Genomic DNA, 18,734 nt, shown 5'->3' on the forward strand with positions numbered 1-18,734 from the left:
GCCTTTGAAAGTACTGCTTTCTTGATCATAGTCGTATGCCTTTGAAACGTTAGTCTCTGTCCAAAATCACCTCGTGGTATTGTAGAAGGTGAAGCTGAGCATGGAAATTCCAGGGCAGTTCAAAGGCCTTTTTGTGAATGTGACGCAAGCAAATGTGTTTGCAATTAATGCCGATATTCCATTCCGTTGCCCACTTCTCGAAGGCCGTCACATATTCCTGTAGGCCCCTGGTTGCATCACTTATGCTTGTACTCCTGACCATTACCGCGGTGTCATCCGCGTAGGTTGCAATAAGAACGTTTTCGTCTTCAACTTCTGTACAGCACCAGGAATCCGGCATATCAGAAGTATACAGCGAATAAAGAGTCGGGCCTAAAACACTGCCATGGGGTACGCCTGCTGAGATTGTACGCGTAGACGATTTGTCGCCATCGACAACCACACTGAACTGTCTGTTCGATAGAAAGCTTTTGATAAGAAGAAATAGCTGTGGCGTCAAAATGGTGTTAAGCTTACTTATAAGACCATCATGCCAAACTCATTTAGTGTAGAGGAGGAAGTGTTGGCAGGGTTAGATTCGAATGCGGTCCATTCGTAGCCGAAGATGTATTCTCCACGGAGCTTGAGCGCACATGAGGCTCGTCCACGCACAGGAAGACATTCTCGGGCTTTATGTCCGTGTGGATGGTCTGGCAGCACGTGTGAAGATAGTCAAGACCCTTCAGCACCTGGCGGGTAATAGCTTTGACGTTGGCCAGTGGAATACCGCGTAATGGGGACTTCCGTATGAGTTTCAGGAGATTGTCACCCAGCATCTCGAACACAATACAAATATGGGTGCCATTAAGGCCGGTGATCTTGAAGTCGTCCAGCATCTGGACGGTTTTGCGACGGCGTGGATTCGATGGATCGGTCTCGCGCACCGTCTTGAGTATCTTTATTTCGTTCCTTATCGTCTTGGCCAAGTCCGGTGCCGACTTGAAAATTTTAATTCCCACATATCTCATTGCCTGCAAGTCCCAGCACAGCCAAACAGTAGAGTAGTCGCCCCAGCTCAATTTACGGATGACATGGTAGCGATCTGGCGAAAAAAAATTGCATTAATCTGCTGATCTTCTCGAAAAGGAACAAAGTTCAACGGTTTGGGAAGAGACCTCCGCATGGGTCCTCAATACATCGCCTATCTTTGGAATATTAAGATCTCTTTCTATATCTCTGGTTCACATGTACCTGGGGGAGTTACATAGTGATCTAACTACTTTACGTTGAGCAACTCTTATTTTATTCAGATTAGTTCCGGCCGTAATTCCGTATACTTGCCACGCATACTTCCAAATTGGGGTCAGGATGGATTTATACAGGCGAACTTTATTTGCCAATGAAAGTTTGTTTCTCGGTGATAAAAGCCACGACATTTTTTCAGCCTTTGAAAGTACTGCTTTCTTGATCATAGTCGTATGCCTTTGAAACGTTAGTCTCTGTCCAAAATCACCTCGAGGTATTTGTAGAAGGTGGAGCCGAGCATGGAAATTCCAGAGCAGTTCAAAGGCCTTTTTGTGAATGTGACGCAAGCAAATGTGCTTGCAATTAATGCCGATATTCCATTCCGTTGCCCACTTCTCGAAGGCCGTCACATATTCCTGTAGGCCCCTGGTTGCATCTTATCTTATTCTTATTCTTATCTGGAATCCATTAGGTACATTCGTTTCTAGGTGCGGATGTTCTTCTTTTTGTTTACAATATTTGACAATAATTTTCTAAGGTATATTTTTAAGCATATATGCTAAATACAGAGTCAAACTAATTATCATGATGACAAATGTTGTAATGCATATAATTTGAAAAAAGTTATAGTGGAATGGAATTTTATAATTTCTCTTGTTTGTAAGTGATTTATTGGTTCAAAACGTGTAACATTGTTGGTGATATAAATGAGTGTGGCATGATGGTCTTCTAAGTAAGCTTAACACCATTTTGACGCCACAGCTATTTCTTCTTATCAAAAGCTTTCTATCGAACAGACAGTTCAGTGTGGTTGTCGATGGCGACAAATCGTCTACGCTTACAATCTCAGCAGGCGTACCCCAAGGCAGTGTTTTAGGCCCGATCCTCAAGACCGGGTTGAGTGGAAAATTCCCAACTCCAAATAAGTCACCCACTGGTAGATTAAACATCCGTCCCCTAAGATTCCTTGCCTAAGCCCTTACCCCATCGTCATGTTCCCACGTTCAAAGCTCGGACTTGCAGTTCCTAAAACAAAAGTATTAGATTTCAATATACAAAACTTGTATAAGAATCTAAGAGCACTTGTATCCAAGAGCGAATGCACTTGAATCCAAAAGAAATCCAACGACAATTAAAGTCAGCAAATTCTAAGCTCTTTCTCTTCACTTGATCAGATCCCTTAAGTCCAAAGTCCATATCAGAAAAGCTCGATACCGAGGCTTGAACGTCAATCAAATCAGAATAATTAGATGAGTTCAGTTTGAGACCTAATTGTAATCGGTCGGTGTTCTTCAACAAAAATAAAAATTGTAATCATTCAGTGAAATAAAATTTTATTTTTTTTTTCACATATGAGTATTGCAAACATTTAATTATATGTAACATGGAGTAAGGCTGAAGGCTGGCAACAACCCGGTTGGCAGCGCTGTTGAGCAGCAACATGATTGTCGGAAATGGAAGTTATCGACAATCAGTCATCGAAGGAACGATCGCAAGGCAGCAGTGGAGTTGGGTGGAAGTCAGCGTAGCAGTCAGTCGAGTTCTCAGCAGCAGTCGTTCGGTCACAAACTAAGAATACTTTATATAATTACCGCATTTAGAATTAAACTAATAATTAAATTAATAATAATAAACAATCTTACATGGGGGCTCGTCCAGTCCTAAATCGGTTATATGAAGGTGCAGTTGTTTAAAGAAAAAAGACATTGTTGTGTGCGTGGGTATAGTCTTTAAAAGTTGTAAAGTTGTGGCTATATCTATTGCATTTAAAGTTGGAAAAATCAGTTGTACAGATTTTGTTTGAACACAAGTCGGTAAAAGTCGGGAAAGCTGCTAGAGAGAACTGATAAAGTTGAAATTGTCGTGTGCGTGGATTTAGTCTTTAAAGTTGTAAAGTTATGGCTACGTCTACTGCATTGAAAGTTGAAAAAATCGGTTGAACTCATACAGACTCAAGTCGTTTTGCTGTTGTGGAATTTAAAACAATTAAATTGCAAAGGTGGTGAAATTCGTTTCTAACGAAAATCAAAATTTGTCTTTTAACCGGTGGCGCCGTCTGCAAAATCGACTACCGTCGCGCCGTTAGAACATTGTCGTTGTTTGCTGGTGTTAGTGCCTTGTCGCGGAATGTTCACACGTACACCACCTACAAATAAAAAACTTAACACCGACCAAATACAAGCAATTCTAGAGAACGAAAGCGAGGACGAAAGCAGAAAAGAAAAAATGAACGAAGAAGATCAAAAGTTGGCGCCTGTAGGAGAAGCAGAGGCAAAGAAGCAGAATAAAGACGCTAGTGCTAAAGTCGAAGAGAAATTTGAACAAATGATGAATACTCTAACCCAGAGCATGTTGGCAAAATCTAAACAAGAGGGGCAAGTAATTATCGCTGCAGAAAAATTTGAAAAAGTTGTAAGTGACTGTGATGGCAAATCAATTCCTATTAAAAAATGGTTTGAAATTTTTGAGAAAAATGCCGAGGCATATGAACTTTCGGAGAAACAAAAATATGTTCAAGCCAGAAGTAAGATGATTGGATCAGCAGAACTTTTCTTAGAATCTGAATGTGTCAGTGGATACACTGAACTCAAAGAGTTACTAATTGAAGAATTTTCAGGCAGCTATAATAGCGCCGTTATTCACAAAAAGTTGCAAGACAGGAAGAAGAAGAGGGAGGAGACTCTACACGACTATTTGTTACAAATGAAGAAAATAGCAGCCTTAGGTGAAGTTGAAACAGTTGCTTTGATAACTCATATCGTAAACGGCCTCGACATTAAAAAGGAGTATAAGGGTGCTATGCTCCGTTGTAAAACTCTTAAGGAATTAAAGCAAGAATTCGAAATCTACGAGAGTCTGAATATTGTTGACAAGCCGAATATTCAACCAAAACCAAAGCAAATTACACAAGGTGTAAAAGCAGATCACTGCTTCAACTGTGGTTCGAGGGAACACAAACGAAAGGATTGTACACTTCCTACCAAATGTTTCAGCTGTAATCAAGAGGGCCATATCTCAAGCAAGTGTCCGGAAAAAGTAAACAGCATGCGCATTCACGTTGATAGTGCACGAACAAAGCCAGTAATCATAAATGGGATTATCATCAACTGTCTGGTGGACACAGGATCAGATGTGACCATAATTAAAGAAGCTATATTCAAGAAGATGAAAGATGTTGATTTAAACCGCACTGCAACAGTATTGCGAGGTTTGGGAAATGCCTCAACACAGCCGATTGGATGCTTCAGAGCATTAATCAAGACCGACCAGGTGGAAGCAAGCCACAACGTTTTAGTCGTCCACGATTCTAAATTCAGTTGCGATGGAATAGTGGGACACGATTTTATCAGCAAGTTTCGTCTTATCTGTAGTGCAGAAGGCTATACTTTTCTTGACCTGGAAGCAGATAAAAAACAAGCGGTTGAGTATTCCCAAATGTTTAATATTTGTGAAGAATCTTCTTTTACAGTTGCACCACAATACCGAGAAGACGTTGAACGCATGATAGAGAGAACATACGAAACACCACCCAAGCAGATAAAGCAATGTCCAGTCGAACTCAAAATTATTCCTGATGGCGTGATTAAACCCTTTCGCCATGGACACACCCGACTATCTGAAGAAGAAGCTATAGCTGTAAAGAAGCAGGTAGAGGAATGGGTCGAGCAGTCAATCGTCCGTAAATCTACATCAAATGTTGCCAGTCGCATAGTCGTTGTCAAGAAAAAGGATGGTACCCTACGCGTTTGCGTGGACTATAGAAAATTGAACACCATGGTTCTGATGGATTGTTTTCCGGTACCCATAATGGAGGAGGTGCTTGAAAAACTGCAGAGTGCCAAATGGTTTACAACCATGGACTTACAGAACGGATTTTTTCATGTGGCCGTAGAAGAAGCCAGCAAGCCGTACACAGCATTTGTTACCCGAGAAGGCTTATTCGAGTTTAACAAAGCGCCCTTTGGTTTTAAGAATTCCCCAGCAGCGTTTATACGGTTCGTTCAATTTATTTTTCAAGAACTAATTAATTCCAATATAATGCAGCTATATATGGATGACATAATTGTATATGCCGCTACCCCAGAAGAATGCATGGAAAAGACGGAAATGGTACTTAAGAGAGCTGCAGAATTTGGTCTAAAAATAAAATGGAAGAAGTGCAACTTTATGCAGAGGCGAATTCATTTCCTGGGACATATTATCGAAGGTGGACAAATATGCCCTGGAAAAGAGAAAACATCAGCAGTGAATTCCTTTGGAACACCTCAGAATGTAAAAGCCGTTCAAGGATTTCTGGGTCTCACAGGATTCTTCAGAAAATTCATACCTGGATACGCCCAAATTGCGAGACCACTGACGGACCTATTAAAAAAAGATGCCATTTTCAACATTGGACCAGTAGAGCAGCAGTCGGTGAATAAGCTGAAAGAGATTCTGGTAAACGAACCAGTATTGAGGATCTACTCACGAGAAGCAGAAACCGAACTTCATACAGATGCCTCTAAGGACGGGTTAGGAGCCGTTTTATTGCAGAAGTTCGAAGGCAGTTTTCACCCAGTCTGCTTTTGGAGCAGAAAAACTACAAAAGCCGAATCAAATCGTCATAGTTATTACCTTGAAGTAAAAGCCGCATACTTAGCTCTGAAAAAGTTCAGACACTATTTATTGGGAGTCCCTTTCAAGCTCGTCACGGACTGTGTCGCATTTAAACAGACAACAAAAAAAGCAGACGTCCCAAGAGAAGTTGGCCCATGGATTCTCTATATGCAGGATTTTAATTTTCAACCCGAACATCGTGCAGGAGAAAGAATGAGACACGTTGATTTTTTAAGCCGCCATCCCCAAGCATGCATGATGATAACATCCGAGTTGACAGCACGTATTAAAAAGTCGCAGCAGAACGATGATTCAATTAGAGCAATCCTGGAAATTCTAAAAGATCGTCTATTCCAACCCTACAAGCTAAAAGGTGGCCTGTTGTATAGTATGGTCAATGGCAATGAACTACTGGTTGTCCCTGCACTAATGGAGAGGGAGGTGATTCAAAGCGCACATGAAGTGGGCCATTCGTCGTTGCAAAAGACGATGCATAGCATACAGCAGCAATTTTTTATTCCTCATTTGGAATACAAGGTAAAAAAGCTAATTTCTAACTGTATAAAATGTATCATCCACAGCAAAAAGTTGGGAAAGCAGGAGGGATATCTAAATTGCATAGATAAAGGAGACGCACCGTTGCACACACTACACATCGATCATTTGGGGCCAATGGATTCATCGGCCAAACAGTATAAATACATTCTGGCAACAGTCGATGCGTTTTCAAAGTTTGTCTGGTTATTCCCAACCAAATCAACCGGACAGGAAGAAGTGGTCAAGAGGCTGACCGACTGGTCAAACATTTTTGGTTTCCCTAAGCGAATTGTTAGCGACAAAGGAACGGCCTTTACGAGTGGTGCGTTCGAACAATTTATGAGCAGCCATAACGTGGAACACGTCTGCACAACTACTGGAGTGGCCAGAGGCAACGGCCAGATAGAACGAGTAAATCGTTTAATTTTGGCAATAATATCAAAGCTGTCTTCAGACGAACCGTCGAAGTGGTACAAATATGTGCCTGAGGTACAAAAGGCGATCAACTGTCACGTGCATTCATCACTGAAGCTGTCACCATTTGAGGTCATGTTTGGCACCAAGATGTACACCCGAGTTGAGGATCGGTTACTGGAACTGCTCCAAGAAGAAGTGGTCTGTCAATTCAACGAGGACCGCTATGAGATGAGACAGCTGGTAAAACGCAACATCGAGCAGGCGCAGAAGGACTACAAGCGCAATTACGACAAAAAGCGCCGAGCTGAATACAAATACAAAGCAGGTGATCTGGTTGCAATTAAAAGGACCCAATTTGTAGCTGGCCGCAAGATGGCAAGCGGGTATTTAGGTCCATACGAAGTCACAGGAGTCAAAGACAATGGCAGATATGACGTTAAAAAAGCAGCAAACGTCGAAGGACCCAATGTCACATCCACCAGCTGTGACAACATGAAGTTGTGGAAGTACATAGCCGAAAATGCAGACCTATTGTCATCCGGGTCGGATGATGATGATCAGGAGGGCCGAATGTAACATGGAGTAAGGCTGAAGGCTGGCAACAACCCGGTTGGCAGCGCTGTTGAGCAGCAACATGATTGTCGGAAATGGAAGTTATCGACAATCAGTCATCGAAGGAACGATCGCAAGGCAGCAGTGGAGTTGGGTGGAAGTCAGCGTAGCAGTCAGTCGAGTTCTCAGCAGCAGTCGTTCGGTCACAAACTAAGAATACTTTATATAATTACCGCATTTAGAATTAAACTAATAATTAAATTAATAATAATAAACAATCTTACATATATATACATGATAGGGCAGAAAAATTTCATAAATTTGGTGTGGCTCTAGTCTTGATAAAGTGCTAAATTTGGTGTGTCTGTGTCTTGAACATTTATCTGTTTGATAACGCTGCAATACTATTTAATGTTGAACAATACGATTTTTTGAGGCGGATGCTTTAATTAAGGATACTTTCACTTGTGGTTGTTACTTTATAGAAAAGCATTCGCTTTTCTATTTCAGGTTACGTTTTTAAAAGTTTAACTAATGCCATTTCAAATTGTTCATGTCGATTACTAAGCCGAGGATAAACTAATTAACTACGTTCTCATTATTGTTATGTTCAGCTCAAGTTTCTGCATCCATGTACATATACATATGCTTATAAAAATTCAGACGCGCTGCCCTACTGCCCTATTCCATCGAATCGACGATGGCGCGTGTGAGACACCCATCGATGGATCGGCTCCATTTCACTTAACTACTACGCTTATAAATGTAGATTTGCCTCGGGTGGCATCTCGGGTAAATGTACACTAACACATATATGGTTTGTATGCGGCACTTGCTCATGCTCTACCATCGCACTCTTATGCGTCGCTTTAAATAAAAATGAATAATGGTATCGAGAACTGTCGAGCCTATGTACAGGATTCGTGGGGACGTGTTCGTGTAGGCGGTAATACAATATTATAATTTCAATTTAATTGAGTTAACTGAGACTGCTGTAATGCTTGCTGGCTGCTGATGCTTTGGTGGTTGCTGAAGTAAAAGTTGTTGTTGCGTATGTTGCCAGGGTTCGCCAGCCGTCGACGCCGTCACACACAAGTGCCACACCCAAGTCCTCAACCAAGTCCAAATCGTTTTTGGGAGCGATGCGACGACGTGTAGGTGTAGCTGGCACTGTGCTGGCCGTGTTTGTCGAAATGGATGCGTGGGGATGTGGAGTGGGTGGTGCTGAGGCTGTGGTTACGAAGGGTGCAACCAAATAAGGTCGGTCCTTCAGTGCCGCCATTGCTGCAGCCGATATGGAAGCAATTGATGAGATGGAAGCCAAAGTAGCCACCGATGCCGAAGATTCTATTTAGCCCCTGCCAACTCCTCCGTCTGCTGTTACTGCCGGTGATCCACCTTTTAGTGATATTGCTCTTGTTCCTTTTCCTGTTCCGGTTCCTGCTAGAGCTCCCCCTCCATCTGCTGTTGCTGGCTGGGTGGCGCGCAGCCAACAACCAGGTTGCATCGTATCTTATCTAAGCCACGGGTGCTGCAGACACTCCGCAGCGGTGGCACGCTTGTTCGGATCGAGCTCGAGCATGGGCTTAAGGAACGAAGCGAATGACGCCGCATCCTTTTGCGACCACTCGTACTTCTCCAGAAGAACGTCCATTAGGCCCCAGGGCTTAAGGCCCGAGATATTTCGTAGCTCGCAGGAACGGGTAAACCACTTCGCCGCATAGGTGCCGTTTAACAAAATGTACCGCGGTATTGGACCCAGCAGCTCGATGATGTGTGCCAATTGGTCCTCGTCGCGGGTGTACGATTCGCCGGAGTGTGGCTCAAAAAGATAGTCACCGGTGGCCAGTTCGAATTCCATGCATGCAGTGCTCCAGATATCCGCAGAGGTGTTATAGCCCGCACCGATAATAACTTCTAGTGACCGATATTGGCGCGTTTGAATGTCCTCAGTCAAGTGATGATTAACCCAACAAGATTTGCTCAGATCGGCGATCTTTACGTTGACATTGCATTCCTCTAACGCCGGATCCTGTTTAGCCTTGTGCTTTGCTTGCGGCGTCGGAGGAAGTGTTGGCAGGGTTAGATTCGAATGCGGTCCATTCGTAGCCGAAGATGTATTCTCCACGGAGCGTGAGCGCACATGAGGCTCGTCCACGCACAGGAAGACATTCTCGGGCTTTATGTCCGTGTGGATGATCTGGCAGCACGTGTGAAGATAGTCAAGACCCTCCAGCACCTGGCGGGTAATAGCTTTGACGTTGGCCAGTAGAATACCGCGTAATGGGGACTTCCGTATGAGTTTCAGGAGATTGTCACCCAGCATCTCGAACACAATACAAATATGGGTGCCATTAAGGCCGGTGATCTTGAAGTCGTCCAGCATCTGGACGGTTTTGCGACGGCGTGGATTCGATGGATCGGTCTCGCGCACCGTCTTGAGTATCTTTATTTCGTCCCTTATCGTCTTGGCCAAGTCCGGTGCCGACTTGAAAATTTTAATTGCCACATATCTCATTGCCTGCAAGTCCCAGCACAGCCAAACAGTAGAGTAGTCGCCCCAGCTCAATTTACGGATGACATGGTAGCGACCTGCCGAAAAAAATTTGCATTAATCTGCTGATCTTCTCGAAAAGGAACAAAGTTCAACGGTTTGGGAAGAGTAGCGCAGTACCACTTAGGGAAATTAAATTACCAATGATCTTTTCGGATGGCTCATAATCCATTTTAGTTGCAACACTGTCACCTCACGACTGACCAAGCGCGACTAGACGAACGCGAGAGCTGCTCTCCGCTTAAATTCAATTAAAATACGACAGCGAATGCAGTTGAGTGCGTTTTCACGGGGCTACTTCTATATTACAACACAAAGGGCTGAAAGGTATGGTATGGTGCCAGAATCAGTAGATTGGCATTTAGAAGCTCCAAATATTCTACTGACAATGTACAAGGTGCGTTCCAAAGTAAACAGGACTTTTAAAAAAAAAAACAGAACAAATGGTTTTATCGGCAAAATCAATTAATTTTATTCAAAATAGTCTCCTCCTGCTTCAATACAGCTTTTTGCACGGTCCAAAAGTTTGTCGAACGAGTGTTTTAGCTCGTTGCCCGGTATGGCCGCCAGTATGCAAGTGCAAGCCTTTTGAATGGCCTCCACGTCTGCATAACGCTTTCCTTTCATCGGCAAATGCATTTTTCCGAAAAGGTAGAAGTCGCACGGTGCCATATCAGGTGAATACGGGGAGTGGTTGATCGTTAAAATGTGATTTTTGGTCAAATAATCGGTCACAAGCGTCGATCGATGAGACGGCGCATTATCGTGCAACAAACGCCAACTTGTTGGTTGGTGATATAAATGAGTGTGGCATGATGGTCTTCTAAGTAAGCTTAACACCATTTTGACGCCACAGCTATTTCTTCTTATCAAAAGCTTTCTATCGAACAGACAGTTCAGTGTGGTTGTCGATGGCGACAAATCGTCTACGCTTACAATCTCAGCAGGCGTACCCCAAGGCAGTGTTTTAGGCCCGATCCTCAAGACCGGGTTGAGTGGAAAATTCCCAACTCCAAATAAGTCACCCACTGGTAGATTAAACATCCGTCCCCTAAGATTCCTTGCCTAAGCCCTTACCCCATCGTCATGTTCCCACGTTCAAAGCTCGGACTTGCAGTTCCTAAAACAAAAGTATTAGATTTCAATATACAAAACTTGTATAAGAATCTAAGAGCACTTGTATCCAAGAGCGAATGCACTTGAATCCAAAAGAAATCCAACGACAATTAAAGTCAGCAAATTCTAAGCTCTTTCTCTTCACTTGATCAGATCCCTTAAGTCCAAAGTCCATATCAGAAAAGCTCGATACCGAGGCTTGAACGTCAATCAAATCAGAATAATTAGATGAGTTCAGTTTGAGACCTAATTGTAATCGGTCGGTGTTCTTCAACAAAAATAAAAATTGTAATCATTCAGTGAAATAAAATTTTATTTTTTTTCACATATGAGTATTGCAAACATTTAATTATATATACATGATAGGGCAGAAAAATTTCATAAATTTGGTGTGGCTCTAGTCTTGATAAAGTGCTAAATTTGGTGTGTCTGTGTCTTGAACATTTATCTGTTTGATAACGCTGCAATACTATTTAATGTTGAACAATACGATTTTTTGAGGCGGATGCTTTAATTAAGGATACTTTCACTTGTGGTTGTTACTTTATAGAAAAGCATTCGCTTTTCTATTTCAGGTTACGTTTTTAAAAGTTTAACTAATGCCATTTCAAATTGTTCATGTCGATTACTAAGCCGAGGATAAACTAATTAACTACGTTCTCATTATTGTTATGTTCAGCTCAAGTTTCTGCATCCATGTACATATACATATGCTTATAAAAATTCAGACGCGCTGCCCTACTGCCCTATTCCATCGAATCGACGATGGCGCGTGTGAGACACCCATCGATGGATCGGCTCCATTTCACTTAACTACTACGCTTATAAATGTAGATTTGCCTCGGGTGGCATCTCGGGTAAATGTACACTAACACATATATGGTTTGTATGCGGCACTTGCTCATGCTCTACCATCGCACTCTTATGCGTCGCTTTAAATAAAAATGAATAATGGTATCGAGAACTGTCGAGCCTATGTACAGGATTCGTGGGGACGTGTTCGTGTAGGCGGTAATACAATATTATAATTTCAATTTAATTGAGTTAACTGAGACTGCTGTAATGCTTGCTGGCTGCTGATGCTTTGGTGGTTGCTGAAGTAAAAGTTGTTGTTGCGTATGTTGCCAGGGTTCGCCAGCCGTCGACGCCGTCACACACAAGTGCCACACCCAAGTCCTCAACCAAGTCCAAATCGTTTTTGGGAGCGATGCGACGACGTGTAGGTGTAGCTGGCACTGTGCTGGCCGTGTTTGTCGAAATGGATGCGTGGGGATGTGGAGTGGGTGGTGCTGAGGCTGTGGTTACGAAGGGTGCAACCAAATAAGGTCGGTCCTTCAGTGCCGCCATTGCTGCAGCCGATATGGAAGCAATTGATGAGATGGAAGCCAAAGTAGCCACCGATGCCGAAGATTCTATTTAGCCCCTGCCAACTCCTCCGTCTGCTGTTACTGCCGGTGATCCACCTTTTAGTGATATTGCTCTTGTTCCTTTTCCTGTTCCGGTTCCTGCTAGAGCTCCCCCTCCATCTGCTGTTGCTGGCTGGGTGGCGCGCAGCCAACAACCAGGTTGCATCGTATCTTATCTAAGCCACGGGTGCTGCAGACACTCCGCAGCGGTGGCACGCTTGTTCGGATCGAGCTCGAGCATGGGCTTAAGGAACGAAGCGAATGACGCCGCATCCTTTTGCGACCACTCGTACTTCTCCAGAAGAACGTCCATTAGGCCCCAGGGCTTAAGGCCCGAGATATTTCGTAGCTCGCAGGAACGGGTAAACGACTTCGCCGCATAGGTGCCGTTTAACAAAATGTACCGCGGTATTGGACCCAGCAGCTCGATGATGTGTGCCAATTGGTCCTCGTCGCGGGTGTACGATTCGCCGGAGTGTGGCTCAAAAAGATAGTCACCGGTGGCCAGTTCGAATTCCATGCATGCAGTGCTCCAGATATCCGCAGAGGTGTTATAGCCCGCACCGATAATAACTTCTAGTGACCGATATTGGCGCGTTTGAATGTCCTCAGTCAAGTGATGATTAACCCAACAAGATTTGCTCAGATCGGCGATCTTTACGTTGACATTGCATTCCTCTAACGCCGGATCCTGTTTAGCCTTGTGCTTTGCTTGCGGCGTCGGAGGAAGTGTTGGCAGGGTTAGATTCGAATGCGGTCCATTCGTAGCCGAAGATGTATTCTCCACGGAGCGTGAGCGCACATGAGGCTCGTCCACGCACAGGAAGACATTCTCGGGCTTTATGTCCGTGTGGATGATCTGGCAGCACGTGTGAAGATAGTCAAGACCCTCCAGCACCTGGCGGGTAATAGCTTTGACGTTGGCCAGTAGAATACCGCGTAATGGGGACTTCCGTATGAGTTTCAGGAGATTGTCACCCAGCATCTCGAACACAATACAAATATGGGTGCCATTAAGGCCGGTGATCTTGAAGTCGTCCAGCATCTGGACGGTTTTGCGACGGCGTGGATTCGATGGATCGGTCTCGCGCACCGTCTTGAGTATCTTTATTTCGTCCCTTATCGTCTTGGCCAAGTCCGGTGCCGACTTGAAAATTTTAATTGCCACATATCTCATTGCCTGCAAGTCCCAGCACAGCCAAACAGTAGAGTAGTCGCCCCAGCTCAATTTACGGATGACATGGTAGCGACCTGCCGAAAAAAATTTGCATTAATCTGCTGATCTTCTCGAAAAGGAACAAAGTTCAACGGTTTGGGAAGAGTAGCGCAGTACCACTTAGGGAAATTAAATTACCAATGATCTTTTCGGATGGCTCATAATCCATTTTAGTTGCAACACTGTCACCTCACGACTGACCAAGCGCGACTAGACGAACGCGAGAGCTGCTCTCCGCTTAAATTCAATTAAAATACGACAGCGAATGCAGTTGAGTGCGTTTTCACGGGGCTACTTCTATATTACAACACAAAGGGCTGAAAGGTATGGTATGGTGCCAGAATCAGTAGATTGGCATTTGGAAGCTCCAAATATTCTACTGACAATGTACAAGGTGCGTTCCAAAGTAAACAGGACTTTTAAAAAAAAAACAGAACAAATGGTTTTATCGGCAAAATCAATTAATTTTATTCAAAATAGTCTCCTCCTGCTTCAATACAGCTTTTTGCACGGCCCAAAAGTTTGTCGAACGAGTGTTTTAGCTCGTTGCCCGGTATGGCCGCCAGTATGCAAGTGCAAGCCTTTTGAATGGCCTCCACGTCTGCATAACGCTTTCCTTTCATCGGCAAATGCATTTTTCCGAAAAGGTAGAAGTCGCACGGTGCCATATCAGGTGAATACGGGGAGTGGTTGATCGTTAAAATGTGATTTTTGGTCAAATAATCGGTCACAAGCGTCGATCGATGAGACGGCGCATTATCGTGCAACAAACGCCAACTTGTTGGTTGGTGATATAAATGTGTGTGGCATGATGGTCTTCTAAGTAAGCTTAACACCATTTTGACGCCACAGCTATTTCTTCTTATCAAAAGCTTTCTATCGAACAGACAGTTCAGTGTGGTTGTCGATGGCGACAAATCGTCTACGCTTACAATCTCAGCAGGCGTACCCCAAGGCAGTGTTTTAGGCCCGATCCTCAAGACCGGGTTGAGTGGAAAATTCCCAACTCCAAATAAGTCACCCACTGGTAGATTAAACATCCGTCCCCTAAGATTCCTTGCCTAAGCCCTTACCCCATCGTCATGTTCCCACGTTCAAAGCTCGGACTTGCAGTTCCTAAAACAAAAGTATTAGATTTCAATATACAAAACTTGTATAAGAATCTAAGAGCACTTGTATCCAAGAGCGAATGCACTTGAATCCAAAAGAAATCCAACGACAATTAAAGTCAGCAAATTCTAAGCTCTTTCTCTTCACTTGATCAGATCCCTTAAGTCCAAAGTCCATATCAGAAAAGCTCGATACCGAGGCTTGAACGTCAATCAAATCAGAATAATTAGATGAGTTCAGTTTGAGACCTAATTGTAATCGGTCGGTGTTCTTCAACAAAAATAAAAATTGTAATCATTCAGTGAAATAAAATTTTATTTTTTTTTCACATATGAGTATTGCAAACATTTAATTATATATACATGATAGGGCAGAAAAATTTCATAAATTTGGTGTGGCTCTAGTCTTGATAAAGTGCTAAATTTGGTGTGTCTGTGTCTTGAACATTTATCTGTTTGATAACGCTGCAATACTATTTAATGTTGAACAATACGATTTTTTGAGGCGGATGCTTTAATTAAGGATACTTTCACTTGTGGTTGTTACTTTATAGAAAAGCATTCGCTTTTCTATTTCAGGTTACGTTTTTAAAAGTTTAACTAATGCCATTTCAAATTGTTCATGTCGATTACTAAGCCGAGGATAAACTAATTAACTACGTTCTCATTATTGTTATGTTCAGCTCAAGTTTCTGCATCCATGTACATATACATATGCTTATAAAAATTCAGACGCGCTGCCCTACTGCCCTATTCCATCGAATCGACGATGGCGCGTGTGAGACACCCATCGATGGATCGGCTCCATTTCACTTAACTACTACGCTTATAAATGTAGATTTGCCTCGGGTGGCATCTCGGGTAAATGTACACTAACACATATATGGTTTGTATGCGGCACTTGCTCATGCTCTACCATCGCACTCTTATGCGTCGCTTTAAATAAAAATGAATAATGGTATCGAGAACTGTCGAGCCTATGTACAGGATTCGTGGGGACGTGTTCGTGTAGGCGGTAATACAATATTATAATTTCAATTTAATTGAGTTAACTGAGACTGCTGTAATGCTTGCTGGCTGCTGATGCTTTGGTGGTTGCTGAAGTAAAAGTTGTTGTTGCGTATGTTGCCAGGGTTCGCCAGCCGTCGACGCCGTCACACACAAGTGCCACACCCAAGTCCTCAACCAAGTCCAAATCGTTTTTGGGAGCGATGCGACGACGTGTAGGTGTAGCTGGCACTGTGCTGGCCGTGTTTGTCGAAATGGATGCGTGGGGATGTGGAGTGGGTGGTGCTGAGGCTGTGGTTACGAAGGGTGCAACCAAATAAGGTCGGTCCTTCAGTGCCGCCATTGCTGCAGCCGATATGGAAGCAATTGATGAGATGGAAGCCAAAGTAGCCACCGATGCCGAAGATTCTATTTAGCCCCTGCCAACTCCTCCGTCTGCTGTTACTGCCGGTGATCCACCTTTTAGTGATATTGCTCTTGTTCCTTTTCCTGTTCCGGTTCCTGCTAGAGCTCCCCCTCCATCTGCTGTTGCTGGCTGGGTGGCGCGCAGCCAACAACCAGGTTGCATCGTATCTTATCTAAGCCACGGGTGCTGCAGACACTCCGCAGCGGTGGCACGCTTGTTCGGATCGAGCTCGAGCATGGGCTTAAGGAACGAAGCGAATGACGCCGCATCCTTTTGCGACCACTCGTACTTCTCCAGAAGAACGTCCATTAGGGCCCAGGGCTTAAGGCCCGAGATATTTCGTAGCTCGCAGGAACGGGTAAACGACTTCGCCGCATAGGTGCCGTTTAACAAAATGTACCGCGGTATTGGACCCAGCAGCTCGATGATGTGGGCCAATTGGTCCTCGTCGCGGGTGTACGATTCGCCGGAGTGTGGCTCAAAAAGATAGTCACCGGTGGCCAGTTCGAATACCATGCATGCAGTGCTCCAGATATCCGCAGAGGTGTTATAGCCCGCACCGATAATAACTTCTAGTGACCGATATTGGCGCGTTTGAATGTCCTCAGTCAAGTGATGATTAACCCAACAAGATTTGCTCAGATCGGCGATCTTTACGTTGACATTGCATTCCTCTAACGCCGGATCCTGTTTAGCCTTGTGTTTTGCTTGCGGCGTCGGAGGAAGTGTTGGCAGGGTTAGATTCGAATGCGGTCCATTCGTAGCCGAAGATGTATTCTCCACGGAGCGTGAGCGCACATGAGGCTCGTCCACGCACAGGAAGACATTCTCGGGCTTTATGTCCGTGTGGATGATCTGGCAGCACGTGTGAAGATAGTCAAGACCCTCCAGCACCTGGCGGGTAATAGCTTTGACGTTGGCCAGTAGAATACCGCGTAATGGGGACTTCCGTATGAGTTTCAGGAGATTGTCACCCAGCATCTCGAACACAATACAAATATGGGTGCCATTAAGGCCGGTGATCTTGAAGTCGTCCAACATCTGGACGGTTTTGCGACGGCGTGGATTCGATGGATCGGTCTCGCGCACCGTCTTGAGTATCTTTATTTCGTCCCTTATCGTCTTGGCCAAGTCCGGTGCCGACTTGAAAATTTTAATTGCCACATATCTCATTGCCTGCAAGTCCCAGCACAGCCAAACAGTAGAGTAGTCGCCCCAGCTCAATTTACGGATGACATGGTAGCGACCTGCCGAAAAAAATTTGCATTAATCTGCTGATCTTCTCGAAAAGGAACAAAGTTCAACGGTTTGGGAAGAGTAGCGCAGTACCACTTAGGGAAATTAAATTACCAATGATCTTTTCGGATGGCTCATAATCCATTTTAGTTGCAACACTGTCACCTCACGACTGACCAAGCGCGACTAGACGAACGCGAGAGCTGCTCTCCGCTTAAATTCAATTAAAATACGACAGCGAATGCAGTTGAGTGCGTTTTCACGGGGCTACTTCTATATTACAACACAAAGGGCTGAAAGGTATGGTATGGTGCCAGAATCAGTAGATTGGCATTTGGAAGCTCCAAATATTCTACTGACAATGTATATGAACTTCACGTTTATTACAAGGCCTGTTTTATATTTTGTAAACACTAGCAGCTCCTATCAAATATAAGTTTTTTTGTTTGTAAATTTTATTAATTGGAATCTACAGCATAGGCATACCAATATATACGTTACTTATACGTTATGTTGGGTCATGCAGCCGCCAAAACTGTGCAGTAGAATAATCTCATACTTGTTAATATTTAATCCAAATTAGTCAGTGGTAGCAGTTGCGATGCCCATAGTGCAAACCGCTGCTCTCGCACGCATTTATCTGTACGGCTCTCATCCCTTGTTTGTTGTTGTTAGCTACCTACGTTAAGCTTGGGCGCTGCATTTCGGCTGCCTGCCCGCCAATTTCCATTTCGTCGTGTTTCGGAAAAGACTTAGCTTAGGCCTTAGCTGCCTTAAACAATTCGCTAAATAAAAACTGTCGTCATAAAAACAAACTTTCTTCGGTTTTTTATTATTCGCAACAGCTATTGAAAAAGCTTAATAGCTAAACCCCGACGTGATCGTGTTAATTTGCATGCATTAATTAATGCACTTATCCCGTTTATAAATAAATATAAATACATTAAATCGCAATCGGTTGGAAAAGTGAGTGGAGATTTCGGTGATAGTGGCTGTGTTTAGGCGAGCTAGCATTGCATATATACATACATTGCTACATATATCGTTGCGTGCATTGACCCCGCTTGCATTTTCGGCAACTATTTTGTGCTCATCTTCCCGCTGAACCGAATCAAAGGCGATTTGTTGCTATGCCCGCTGAAGGTGAAAAAAACAGGGTGACCTTTTTAATGCGCAAAACCAATGCGCTGTTCAGCAGGTTGCAGAGGCTACAAACGTCGCTGTCTAATGAGACGCTAAGCGGATACGACGAATCCACTCTTACGGTGAGGCTGGAGCAGATTGATGAGCTGCAAAGTGCCTTCAATGTTCTGCATACAGAACTGGAGGAATTGGATTTCGACGAAATTGGCAGTGA

At 43.8% G+C, this 18,734-nt stretch overlaps 1 protein-coding gene and 3 pseudogenes across 1 annotated transcript; all 4 read right to left on the reverse strand.

Moving 5' to 3' along the window:
• Nucleotides 1-542: 542 nt before the first annotated feature.
• On the reverse strand, nucleotides 543-1,007 carry LOC116803446 (SRSF protein kinase 3-like). The gene has a single exon (XM_032727161.1). It carries the CDS (start codon nucleotides 1,005-1,007, stop codon nucleotides 543-545), a length of 465 nt encoding a protein of 154 aa, XP_032583052.1.
• Nucleotides 1,008-8,142: 7,135 nt separating this feature from the next.
• LOC6621446 lies at nucleotides 8,143-10,164 on the reverse strand (annotated as a pseudogene).
• A 1,715-nt stretch (nucleotides 10,165-11,879) lies between these two features.
• On the reverse strand, nucleotides 11,880-13,899 carry LOC6621328 (annotated as a pseudogene).
• A 1,704-nt stretch (nucleotides 13,900-15,603) lies between these two features.
• LOC116803442 lies at nucleotides 15,604-17,634 on the reverse strand (annotated as a pseudogene).
• Nucleotides 17,635-18,734: the final 1,100 nt, after the last annotated feature.

This window comes from Drosophila sechellia, unplaced genomic scaffold, assembly GCF_004382195.2.
Source record: "Drosophila sechellia strain sech25 unplaced genomic scaffold, ASM438219v1 Y_28, whole genome shotgun sequence".
NCBI lineage: Eukaryota > Metazoa > Arthropoda > Insecta > Diptera > Drosophilidae > Drosophila > Drosophila sechellia.

Excerpts from the sequence above, each read along its gene's own strand:
- LOC116803446 (XM_032727161.1), bottom strand. The coding sequence starts at position 1,007 with ATGAGATATGTGGGAATTAAAATTTTCAAGTCGGCACCGGACTTGGCC.